This window comes from Belonocnema kinseyi, chromosome 1 (assembly GCF_010883055.1).
Source record: "Belonocnema kinseyi isolate 2016_QV_RU_SX_M_011 chromosome 1, B_treatae_v1, whole genome shotgun sequence".
Taxonomy (NCBI): Eukaryota; Metazoa; Arthropoda; class Insecta; order Hymenoptera; family Cynipidae; genus Belonocnema; species Belonocnema kinseyi.
The window spans coordinates 1,457,004-1,470,289 of NC_046657.1; the positions used below are offsets into that span (position 1 = coordinate 1,457,004).

General features: G+C 19.6%; 1 protein-coding gene across 1 annotated transcript in view; it reads left to right on the forward strand.

Moving 5' to 3' along the window:
* The first annotated feature begins 715 nt into the window (after window positions 1–715).
* The window catches only part of LOC117174048 (probable ATP-dependent RNA helicase DDX27), a 36,029-nt gene continuing 23,458 nt past the window's right edge, over window positions 716–13,286 (forward strand). The window contains exons 1-2 of the mRNA XM_033362701.1: window positions 716–839; window positions 8,017–8,214. Of these exons, the coding sequence (XP_033218592.1) occupies window positions 721–839; window positions 8,017–8,214 (317 nt within the window). The 5' untranslated portion in view covers window positions 716–720. The remainder of the gene's footprint in view (window positions 840–8,016; window positions 8,215–13,286) is intronic.

Genomic DNA, 13,286 nt, shown 5'->3' on the forward strand with positions numbered 1-13,286 from the left:
TTGTTCTTAACAAGTCTATAAATAAAACAATATTTTTTAAAAGTCTCTTGAGTAAAAAATAGAAAAATTAAAAATTCATAGAAAAAACTAAATTAAAAAAAATAACTAAAATTTTTTAAACTCCCTGTCTTGGTTTTCTTCACAATTATGTAAAAACATATTTTTTAAAAAGTCTCCGAATTGAAAAACTTGCAGCAATAACCAAATAAGTCATAAAAAATTAGAAACATTTTTAAAAAATAAAATTGAAAACTCTTCATTTTTAACGATACCATTACAGAAGCAAATTTAATAGAAAAGCAAAAAAAAAAAATTAACGAAGCAAAAATAAATAAATACATTACGACCCAGGTATGGGTAGATTTTTTTGATTAAAAAATTTTTGCTTGGCAATTTATATATTTATCGTTTTATTCCTATGTAATTAATTATTTTAAATATTTTTCCCATTAACTTTTAACTTTTGAAATGGTATTATCCAAATTTGATAGTTTCTCCTTTATTATTTACCAATTTTTTCAATCTTTTTTATAAATTATTTAGCTATGTTTTTATTTTTCAAGTTTTTAAATTAAAATACTTTTTTTACATATGTTTTTATTTTTATAATTGTGAAGAACACGAATGTCGGGATTTTTTTTTCAAACTTTACCAATTTTTAGTTACTTATTTTTTAACTTATTCGATTTTTGTATTTATTTTTCGTTGTAGGAAACTGTTATGAGGAAAAACCCTGATATTGTTATCGCAACGCCGGGACGTTTAATTGATCATTTAGCGAACACTCCATCCTTTTCCTTGGACAGTATTGAAGTCCTAATTTTGGACGAAGCAGACAGGTAAGAAATAGTTTTCTTATTTTTAGAGGAAAATGTTCTAAAACTTATAGAATTAAAAGGTTTCAATTTTAAGTAATTTATTTTCGTTTTTAGAGCCATTTTTTAAAATTATAGGATAAAAAGGACGTTTTTTTTATATTCAAAATATTTTTTTTCTTCATTCCTTTTTTTATTATTTTCTTCATAATCGTAGGAAAAAAAATTCAAATGGAAAACGAGGATTTAATTTAGGTGCACCTTTCTTTTTATATATTTTTTTTATTTTTCTTCTTAAATCTTTTTAATTCTTTCATTTGTTTTAAATTTCCTAATTCTTTAAATTTTTCGATTTCTCTTGGAATTCACCTTGAATTTGTTTAATTGTTTAAATTGAAAAAGTCGTGAATTTATCTAGATTTTTTCAATTCTTTGAAATGTTTTTCATTTTTTTTAATTGTTCTTCATTAATTTCTGAATTTTTTCTGACAGTTTTGAATTCTTCTAGATTAATCCTGAATCCTCTTGAATTCTTGTGAAACATTTTGTATTTTCTTTTAATTATTTGAATTATTTTATTTTGTATTTCATGAATTTATTTCAATTTATGAAGGTCTTTGAATTTGATCGGATTCTTAAGAATTCTCATTGAATTTACCTTGAATTAATTGTATTTTTTATTTAAAACTTCTTTTATTTTCATTTCTTTGAATTTTTTTAAAGGTCTCATTATTTTTAATTTTTTCAATTCTTTTAAATTTTGAATTGTTTTAAAGGATTAAATTCTTTGAATTTCTTTTAATTTTTCTGCTTATTTTGGATTCTTTTATATTCATCTTTGAATTACCTTGAATTTGTTTACATTGTTTCAATTTAAAATTTTTTTTTAAATGGTTCTTAATTATTTTTTTAACAAAATTCATTTTTTTTCATTTTTTGAATGTATCTTGAATTTTGTTAAATTCTTGTCAATATTTTTTTAATTTTTTGATTTGTTTTGAATCCTCTTAAGTTATATTAAATTATTTTAAATTTTATTCTATTCTCTTGAATTGGCTTAATTCTTTGAATTGTGTTATTTTGAAATATAATTTGAATTTATATGCATTTTGAATCCTGTTGAATTCATCTGGGATCTTTTAAATTCTTCAAACTGTTTTGAATTTCCAAAATTTTTTAAGAATGTTTGAAGTCTTTAAATGCTTTTTCAATAAAAAATTAAAAAAAATTTTTTTAATTCATCTTGAATCCTGTGGACTACACTTTGAATTCTTTTGAATGTTTCCAAATTCTGTCAATTCACTTTGAATTCTTTCCAATTTTTTTAATTCTTCAAATTTTTTTAATTTTCTTTAAATTTTTGGAATTATCTTGAATTCACCTTGACTTTTTTTAATTCTTTGAATCGTTTCAATGAGAAATAAATTAAATTTATCTTGAATCCTTTCAAATTCTTTAAACTGTTTCTAATTAATCTTTTTATTTATTTTTGGAAACCGTGATATTTTTTAAATTTTGTTACCTTTAACTTTTTTTAATTGTCGGTTTAATTGTCATTTTTAATTCATCGGCCTTGAATTTGTTCAATTATTGACATTGTTTCAATTTAAAAAGAATTGCGAATTTATCTAGATTTTTTTTAATTCTTTGAAGTGTTTTTAATTTTTTTAATTGTTCTTAATTATTTAGAAAAAATTTTGTTCCATTTTTTTAATGTATCTTGAACTCTGTCGAAGGCACCTTGAATTCTGTTGAATTCCTGTAAATCTTTTTTTTTAATTTTCTAATTGTTTCGAATTCCCCTAATTTATATTGTATTATTTTGAATTTTGTTCTATTCTCTTGAATTTGTTTAATTCTTTAAATTCTTTGAATAAAAAAAAGAATTAATCTTCATCTCGAATCACTCTTTAAATTCTTTTTATTTTTTTAATTATTGGAATTATCTTGAATTCACGTTGACTTTTTAAATGTTTTGAATCGTTTTATTAGAAATAAATTACATTTATCTTGAATCCTTTCAAATTCTTTAAACTGTTTCTAATTTTAAAAAGGTTTTAAATTCTTTGAAATTCGAACATTCGTGTAATTTTTTTACTTCAAAATGTTTCGAATTAATTAATTTCTTGAGTTATTTTGAATTCTTTGAATTATTATTATTTTCTGTAATTGTTGAATTGTTTGAAATTTATTAAGGGTTTTGAATTATATTAAAATCTTTTAATTTCACTTTGAACACTTTTTTTAATCAAATAAATTTTTTATTGAAAATTTTGTTGTTTTGATTTCTTTGAATTTTTTAAAAGTTTTTATTATTTTTAATTTTTTTAATTCTTTTAAAATTTTTTAATCCTTTGAATTGTTTTAAATAATTAAATTCCTTGAATCCCTTGTAATTTTTCTGCTTATTTTTGATTATTTTAAATTGATCGTAAATCCTCTTGAGTTATTTTGAAGTATTTTCAATTCTTTTGAATTCTTTGAAATATTTTCAATTTATTAAGGGGTTTGAAATATATTAGATTCTTTTAGATTCACCTTGAATCATTTTTTAAAAAATAAAATCAATTTTTTAATGAACAATACAAAAAAATCGAGGTAAATTCAAAAGAATTCTCTTGAATTCACTTTGGATTATTTGAATTTTTTTTATTAAACAATTTTTTTGTGTTGATTTCTTTGAATTTTTTTTAAGTTTTCATTATTTTTAATTTTTTTAATTCTTTTCCATTTTTTGATGTATTTGAAATGTTTTAAATGATTAAATTCTTTTAATTTTTCTGCTTATTTTGGATTCTTTTAGATTCTTTGTAAATCCTCTCAAGTTTTTTTGAAGTATTTTCAATTGTTTTTAATTCTTGTGAATTCTTTGAATTATTTTCTTTTGTAATTCTCGCATTGTTTTCAATTCCTTAAGGGGTTTGAATTATATTTAATTCTTTACGATTCACCTTGAATCGTTTTTTCAATAAAATCAATTTTTTTATTTAATAAAATGCAAAAAATTCAAGGTAAATTCAAGAAAATTGTTTAGAAGTCACCTTCAATTTTTCGAATTTTTTTACTAAAAATGTTTTGTTTTGATTTCTTTGAATTTTTTAAAAAGTTTTTATTATATTTAATTTCTTAATTCTTTTTCATTCTTTGATTTCTTTGAAATGTTTAAAATTATTAAATTATTTGAATTTCCTTGAATTTTTCTGCTTATTTTGGATTTTTTTAGATTCATCGTTAATCCTCTTGAGTTCTTTTAAAGTATATTCAATTTTTTTGAATTCTTTTGAATTCAATGCATTATTTTCTTTTATAATTCTTGAAATGTTTTCAATTTGTCAAGGAGTTTGAATTACATTAAATTCTTTTAGATTCACCGTGAATCATTTTTTAAATAAAATCCAGTTTTAAATAAAAAAAATAATGAGAATAATCCAAAGTAAATTCAAGAGAATGTTTTACAATTCTCTTGAATTTACCTTAAATTATTTGCATTTTTTTATTTTAAAAATAATGTTTTCAATTCTTTGATTTTTTAAATTTTTTTATTATTTTGAATGTTTTCATTCTTTGAAATGTTTTGAATGATTAAATTCTTTAAATTTCTTCGAATTTTTCTGCTTATTTTGGATTCTTTTAGATTCTTCGTAAATCCTCTTTAAGTTTTTTTGAAGTATTTTCAATTTTTTTTAATTCTTGTGAATTCTTTGAATTATTTTCTTTTGTAATTCTTGAATTGTTTTCAATTTATCAATGATTTTGAATTACATTAAATTCTGTTAGATTCACCTTGACTCATTTTTTTAAATAAAATTAAGTTTTAAATAAAAAAAAAATAATAAGAATAATCCAAAGTAAATTCAAGAGAATTTTTAAAATTCTCTTGAATTTACCTTAAATTATTTGCGTTTTCTTATTATAAAAATAATGTTTTGAATTCTTTGATTTTTTTTAAATTTTCATTATTAAAAAATTTGTTTATTCTTTGAAATGTTTTAAATGATTAAATTCTTTGAATTTCTTTGAATTTTTCTGCTTATTTTGGATTCTTTTAGATTCATCGTTAATCCTCGTGAGTTCTTTTAAAGTATTTTCAATTCTTTTGAATTCTATGCATTATTTTCTTTTGTAATTCTTGAATTGTTTTCAATTTATCAAGGTTTTGGAATTACATTAAATACTTTTAGATTCACCTTGAATCATTTTTTAAATAAAATCAAGTTTTAAATAAAAAAAATAATGAGAGTAATCCAAAGTAAATTCAAGAGAATGTTTTAGAATTCTCTTGAATTTACCTTAAATTATTTGCATTTTTTTATTTTTAAAATAATGTTTTGAATTCTTTGATTTTTAAAAAAATTTTATTATTTTAAATGTTTTCATTCTTTGAAATGTTTTGAATGATTAAATTCTTTGAATTTCTTCGAATTTTTCTGCTTATTTTGGATTCTTTTAGATTCTTCGTAAATCCTCTAAGTTTTTTTGAAGTATTTTCAATTTTTTTTTATTCTTGTGCATTCTTTGAATTATTTTCTTTTGTAATTCTTGAATTGTTTTCAATTTATCAAGGATTTTGAATTATATTAAATTCTTTTAGATTCACTTTGAATCATTTTTTAAATGAAATCAAGTTTTAAATTTAAGAAAATAATTCAAAGTAAATTCAAGAAAATTTTGTAGAATTCTCTGGAATTTACCTTAAATTATTTTCATTTTTTTGTTTAAAAAATAATGTTTTGAATTCTTTGAATTTTCCTCAAGTTTTCATTATCAAAAGTTTGTTATTTCCCATTTTTTTCGTTCTTTGAAATGTTTTAAATGGTTAAATTCTTTGATTTTTCAAAAAAAAAATTCTGCTTATTTTGGATTCTTTTAGATTCATCGTTAATCCTCTTGAGTTCTTTTAAAGTATTTTCAATTCTTTTGAATTCTATGCATTATTTTCTTTTGTAATTCTTGAATTTTTTTAATTCATGAAGGATTTTAAATTATATTAAATTATTTTAGATTCACCTTGAATCATTTTTTAAATAAAATCAAGTTTTCAATTAAAAAAATAATAATAAAAATAATTCAAAGTAAATTCAAGAGAATTTTGTAGAATTCTCTTGAATTTACCTTGAATTATTTGCAATTTTAATTTTTAAAATAATGTTTTGAATTTTTTTAAATTCTCTATTATTTTAATTTTTTCAATTCTTTTCCATTTTTTTATTTTTTTAAATGTTTTAAATTATTAAATACTTTGAATTTTTTAAAATTTTCTACTTATTTTGGATTCTTTTAGATTCATCGTTAATCCTCCTGAGTTCTTTTGAAGTATTTTCAATTCTTTTCCATGCATTTTAAATTCTTTTGAATTCTTTTTAATTCTTTTGAATACTATGCATGATTTTCTTTCATAATTTTTTAATTGTTTTCAATTTATGAAAGATTTTGAATTATATTAAATTCTTTTAGATTCACCTTGAATAATTTTTTAAAAATAAAATCAAGTTTTAAATTTAAAAAAATACAAATAATTTAAGGTAAATTCAAGATAATTTTGTAGAATTCTCTTGAATTTACCTTGAATTATTTGCATTTTTTATTTTAAAAATAATTTTTGAATTCTTTGATTTCTTTTAAATTTTCATTATTTTTAATTTTTTTTCCATTTTCCATTTTTTCATTTTTTGAAATGTTTTAAATGATTAAATTCTTTAAATTTATTTTAATTTTTCTGCTTTTTTTAAATTCTTTTAGATTCATCGGTAATCCTCCCCAGTTCTTTTAACGTATTTTCAATTCTTTTGAATTCTTTTGAATTCTATGCATTATTTTCTTTTCTAATTCTTGAATTGTTTTCAATTTATCAAGGATTTTGAATTATATTAAATTCTTTTAAATTCACCTTGAATCATTTTTTTAATAAAATCAAGTTTTAAATTTAAAAAAATAATTCAAAGTAAATGCAAGAAAATTTTGTAGAATTCTCTGAAATTTACCATAAATTATTTTCATTTTTTGTTTCAAAAATAATGTTTTGAATTCTTTGAATTTTCCTCAAGTTTTCATTTTCAAACTTTTGTTATTTCCCATTTTTTCATTCTTTGAAATGTTTTAAATGGTTAAGTTGTTTGATTTTTAAAAAAATGTTCTGCTTATTTTGGATTCTTTTAGATTCATCGTTAATCCTCTTGAGTTCTTTTAAAGTATTTTCAATTCTTTTGAATTCTATGCATTATTTTCTTTTGTAATTCTTGAATTTTTTTAATTCATGAAGGATTTTAAATTATATTAAATTCTTTTAGATTCACCTTGAATCATTTTTTTAATAAAATCAAGTTTTCAATTTAAAAAAATAATTCAAAGTAAATTCAAGAGAATTTTGTAGAATTCTCTTGAATTTACCTTGAATTATTTTCAATTTTTATTTTTAAAATGATGTTTTGTATTTTTTTAAATTTGTTATTATTTTTTATTTTTTCAATTCTTTTCTATTTTTTTCATTTGAAATGTTTTAAATTATTAAATTCTTTGCATTTTTAAAAATTTTTCTGCTTATTTTGGAATCTTTTAGATTCATCGTTAATCCTCTTGAGTTCTTTTGAAGTATTTTCAATTCTTTTCCATGCTCTTTCAATTCTTTTGAATTCTTTAAATTATTTTCTTTTGTTATTCTTGAATTGTTTCAAATTTCTAAGAGTTTTAAACTTTATTAATTTCTTTTAGAGTCACTTTGAATCATTTTGACTTCTAATATTCTTCAGTTTTAAAAATTCCGATATAATTTGGGAATTGTTGACTTATTTTCAATTTATTAAGGCCTTTGAATCATACTGAATTATTTTAAATTCATCTTGAGTCCTTTTAAATTTCCCTTAAACTCTTCAGAATTCTTTTCAAGTCTTTTCAATTTTTTTTCTTGCATTTCTTTTGAATTCTTCAAATAACTTCAATTTTGTAATTCTTGATTTATTTTCAATTTATTAATTTCTTTTAATGACGTAGAATTCTTTTAGATTTAGCTTGAAGGTTTTTTAATTTACCCTGCATTATTTTGAACTCCCTTAAATTCTTCGAATTATTTTCAATTTTCGAGTTCTCGAAAAATTTTTTAAATTTATTAATGTCTTTGAATTCTATAAAATTCTATTATATTCGTCGTGAATCCTCTTGAATTCTTTTGAGTTGAACCAGAGTTAAAGAAAGATAAATTTTGCAGAATGTTGGATGAATATTTTGCGGAGCAAATGAAGCATATCGTGAAACAGTGTTGCAGAACTAGACAAACGATTCTTTTCTCAGCCACAATGACTGAAGCAGTAAAGGACTTGGCTGCCGTTTCCTTAGAAAAACCCATCAAAATTTTTGTCGATAGCAACGAAAATGTTGCCTTCAATCTCAGACAGGAATTCATTCGGTAACAATATTAAAATATTAAAAAAAAACATATACTACCAGTGGAAATATTATCTACTCGCCTATTTTTTAGCTGCTGCTAAAGTGCCATAATTTTAAAAATAACAATACAAAAATTTGGCATAATTTGCCCTTTTTTGAAAAATTATTTTTATCTATTCTCGAAAAACTTACCCCTTTTCTCTTTAAATATTCTCTTGTTTTTAAATTTTAGAACAATTTTAAACATGTACAGATTGTTTACTTAACAATTTTTTTTTATTATTTATTTTCTATATATCGCCCTGAATGAATTTTCAACGACCTAATGGCGATTCGTTTTCGAAAAAATCAACTATTATCGAAATTTGTTTTCAATTGTTATAAATACAATTTAAAACATTTTAAATTAAATTTTCTTATATTTTTTAAAAGTTGAAATTTCAAGTTTGTTAAAGTTTCAGTAAATAAAAATTGGATTTTTAAAATTTTTTAAGAGTTGAAATTGTTTTTTAATTTTCTGATATTGAATTGTTTAGTTTCTTCATTTTTAAACAATTACATTTTCAACTGTTGATATTTGAATGTAAAATTTTAAAAAATATATTAATTTGTCTTCAAAAATGTTAGAATATCAATTTAAAAAAATTGAAAATTAAATTATTAATTTTACTCCATTTTCAACAGTTGAAAACTTAATTTCCTTCAATTTTTAAGAACTGAAAATTCGATTTTTTATTTTGTTTTTCAATTTTGAACAATTGGAGTTCCAAATTAACTTCAATTTTAAGAAGTTGCATTCCTAAAAGTTGAAAATTCGTTTATCCATTTTTTCGATTTTTAACATGTGGTATTTTAATTATTTGAAAATAAAAAACTAAAAATTCAACAGATAGAAATTCAATTTTCTTCAAATTTCAACAGTTGAAAAATCCACTTTTTTCAGTTTCATTAGTTGAAAACTAAATTTTCAACAATTGGAATTTTTTATTTTCTTCAATCTTAAACAGTTTTTCAACTGTTAATATTTGAATGTAAATTTGAAAAAAAAATTTTGAATTTAAAAAATTTAATTTCCTTACATTTTTAATAACTGAAAATTTGATTTCTTATTTTATTTTTTTTTTCAATTTTGAACAATTGAACTTCCAAAATAACTTTAATTTGTAAAAGTTGAATTTCTAAAATTCGAAAATGAAGAAAATTGAAAATATAATTTTTAACTCATGAATATTTATAATTGAATTTTCAACAGATAGAAATTCAATTTTCTTCCAATTTCAACATTTAAAAATTTAGTTTTCTTTAATTTTTAATCTTCAACGGTTGAAAATTCAATTTTGAGTTTTTAAAATATCAGTTTAAAAACATTAAAAATTAAATTTTCTAAAATATTCAACAGTGGAAATTTAAATTTTCTATAGTTCTCAACAGTTAAGAATTCAATTTCCTTTATTATTATTTAAATGTTTAACAGTTGAAATTTTTTTAATTTTCAACATTTTTCTTAAATCTTCAACAATTGAAAATTAAATTGTTAATTTTGTTTTTTCTAATTTTGAATTTCTAACAGTTGTAAATTCATTTTTCATATTTCTTCATTTTTCAACATGTGAAACTTCAATTGTTTTGAATATTCAGAATATTCAGAATTCAAAGCTCGAAAATTGAATTTTAAACAAGATTGGTAATTGTATTTTCAACTAAAGAATTTTGATAATTGAATTTTTAAAAGATAAAAATTCAAGTTTCAATAGTTGAAAATTTAATTTTCTTCAATTTATTAAATTTTCAACCATTTGAAAATTAAATAAAAATTTGTTTTTAAAATATTTAATCATTCAATTTTCAACGCTTGAAAATTAAATTTTTAAGCATTCAGTTGGAAAAACATTGAAAATGAAATTTTCTTATATATTCATCAAATATCAAAATTTTTTATGAATTGAAATGTTTATTTATTTAATTCGATTTCCTTAGTTGGCAGGAATTGAATTTTTAACCGTTAAAAATTCAACTATCAATTTTTAACAGTTGTATTTGTAACAGCTGAACTTTAAATTTTCATTTTTCTTTAATTTTCATCAATTGAATTTTTATCAACTGTTGAAAATTCTTAAATTTTTTTCTCAATTTTTAACGGTTGAAAATTCACTTTAATTTTTTAATAGTTTTTAACATTTGAATTTTCAAAAGATAAAAATTACATTTTCAACTGTTAAAAATACAATTTCAAAGATTGAAAATTAAATTTTCTTAAATTTTTAACAGTTGAAATTTCAATTTGCTTAAAGTTTCCGTAATTGAAAATTAAATTTTTTTTAAATTTTCAACAGTTTACGTTGCAATAAAAGTAAAAGTTTTTTTCTGTTTTTGATTTTTTAAAAAAAGTTAAAATTTCAATTGAAAAGAATTGAAAATTAAATTAATAATTTAATTACACTTTCAACCATTGAAATTTCAATCTCCTTAAAGTTTCAGCGGTTGAAATTTAATTTTTCCTAAAATTTTAAAGAACTGAAAATTCCATTTTTTATTTTTTAAAATTTTTAACAAATGAACTTTCAATTTACTTCATTTTTAAAGAGTTGAATTTCTAAAAGTTGACATTTCTTTTTTCAATTTTCTTCGATTTTTAACATGTGGTATTTAAATTATTTGAAAATTAAGAAAACTTAAAATTTAATGGTCCAAAATGAAGAGAATTCGAAATTGAATTTTTAGCTGATGATTATTTATAATTAAATTTTCAACAGATAGAAATTAAAATATTTATCTGTTAAAAATTCAATTAAAAAATTTCTTCCAATTTCAATAGTTAAAAATTCAATTATCTTTAATTTTTTTAATTTTCAGCAGTTGAAAATTCAATTTTGATTTTTTTTTCTAATTCTTACCATTTTAATTTTTAAACATTTCAAACTGTAATTCTCAATTGTTGAAAATTCAATTGAAAAATATGAAAAATGAAAACTTTCTGAATTTTCTGCAGTTAGGAATTCAAGTTTTAATAGTGGAAAATTAAAGTAAAAAAATATTTTTTAATAATTGAATCTTCAGCGTTTCCAATTTCAATTTTTGTCTGTTAAAAATTCAATTAAAAAATTTCTTCCAATTTCAATACTTAAAAATTCAATTATCTTTAATTTTTTTAATTTTCAGGAGTTGAAAATTCAATTTTGATTTTTTTTCTAATTCTTACCATTTTAATTTTTAAACATTTCAAACTGTAATTCTCAATTGTTGAAAATTCAATTGAAAAAGATGGAAAATGAAAACTTTCTGAATTTTTCTAGAGTTAAGAATTCAAGTTTTAATAGTTGAAAATTCAAATTCCAATTTTCTTCAATTTTTTAATTTTCAATAGTTGAAAATTAAAGTAAAATAATATTTTTTAACAGTTGAATCTTCAGCGTTTCCAATTTAAATTTTTGTCTGTTAAAAATTCAATTAAAAAATTTCTTCCAATTTCAATAGTTAAAAATTCAATTATCTTTAACTTTTTTAATTTTCAGCAGTTGAAAATTAAATTTTGATTTTTTTTCTAATTCTTAGCATTTTAATTTTCAAATATTTCAAAATGTAATTCTTAACTGTTGAAAATTCCATTGAAAAAAATTGAAAATGAAAATTTTACTACAGTTAAGAATTGAAATTTTAATAGTTGAAAAATTAACTTTCAATTTTCTTCAATTTTTGAAGTTTTAAAAGTTGATAATTAAATTTAACAATTATTTTTTAACAATTTAATTTTCATCGTTTTCAATTAAAATGTTTATCTGTTAAAAATTCAATTAAAAAACATTTAAATTAAATTTTCTTAAATTTTTAAGTGTTGAAATTTCAATTTTCTTCAATTGAATGTTCGAAAATTGATGAAAAATCTAAATTGAATTTTCAACTGAAGAAGATTGATAATTAAATTTGTAACACATGAAAATTATATTGTAGGAAATTTAAAAAAAAAATTGAAATGTAAATATTAATCTGTTGAAAAATTCAGAAAATTTTATTTTGAACGGTTGAAGATTGAAAAAATATTTGAAAACTGAATTATCAACAGTAGAAAATTTAATTGATGATAGAAGAAAACTGAAAATTGATAATTGAATATACAACTGTTTCAAATTGGAGAAAATTTAATTTTCATCTGTTGAAACTTGAAGAAAACTGATATTTAATTTATGAACAGTAGAAAATTAAACTTTTGAAAATTGAAAATTAAGTTATTAACAGCTGAAAATTGAAGAAAACTGATAATAAAATTTTAAATAGATGAAAATTAAATTGCTAAAAATAAAAAATCGATTGCTGAAAATTGAAAAAAAAAATATTTAACTGCTAAATATGGGAGAAAAATTATTTTTCAACTTTGGAAAATTGAAGAAAATTGATAGCTAAATGATCAACAGTAAAAAAATCAACTGTTGAAAATTGAATTTTTATAAAAATATTGTGTCTTTTATTCTACATGTTGAAAATTATGTTTAATCTTTGCTCTATTTTTCCCCCTTTTCGTGAAAAAATTACCCTATTACCTATTTTTATAGTTTTGGAAAAATGGAATAACTGTAAATAATTAACGTGTTTTTAAGGTTTGTTTGGTCTCATTTTAAATTGTAAATATGAAAATAATAAATATCAAATTATACATTAACATAATAATTATAAATTAAACAAAAGCTATATAGTTTAATGTTAAAGTAATAATTTTATCAACTGAAGTTAAATTAAATTAAAAAAAATTATAATTGAATAAGATAAAGAAATTAATGGTAAATAAATTAATAAATATTCTTGATAAAAATAAATTTATTTAAATTTTTCTAATCCATAGTATTTTGCCGAATTGTTTGTTTTTAGAATTTTCTCCCTAGATTATGTTAAAAAGTCTCAAAATAAAGAACAATGATTTTCAGACAAATTTTTTAATTTTTTCACTATCTTGCACCAAGTTTGTTTAAAAAATATTAATTATCTACAAGGTTATTCCAATTTTTCGAAAACATCAACATTTTGCGTATTTTTGCAATATCTTTTCATAAAAGTTGAAAATTTCCCTTCAATTTTGGATCATTAGCTCGAAAAAAAAGA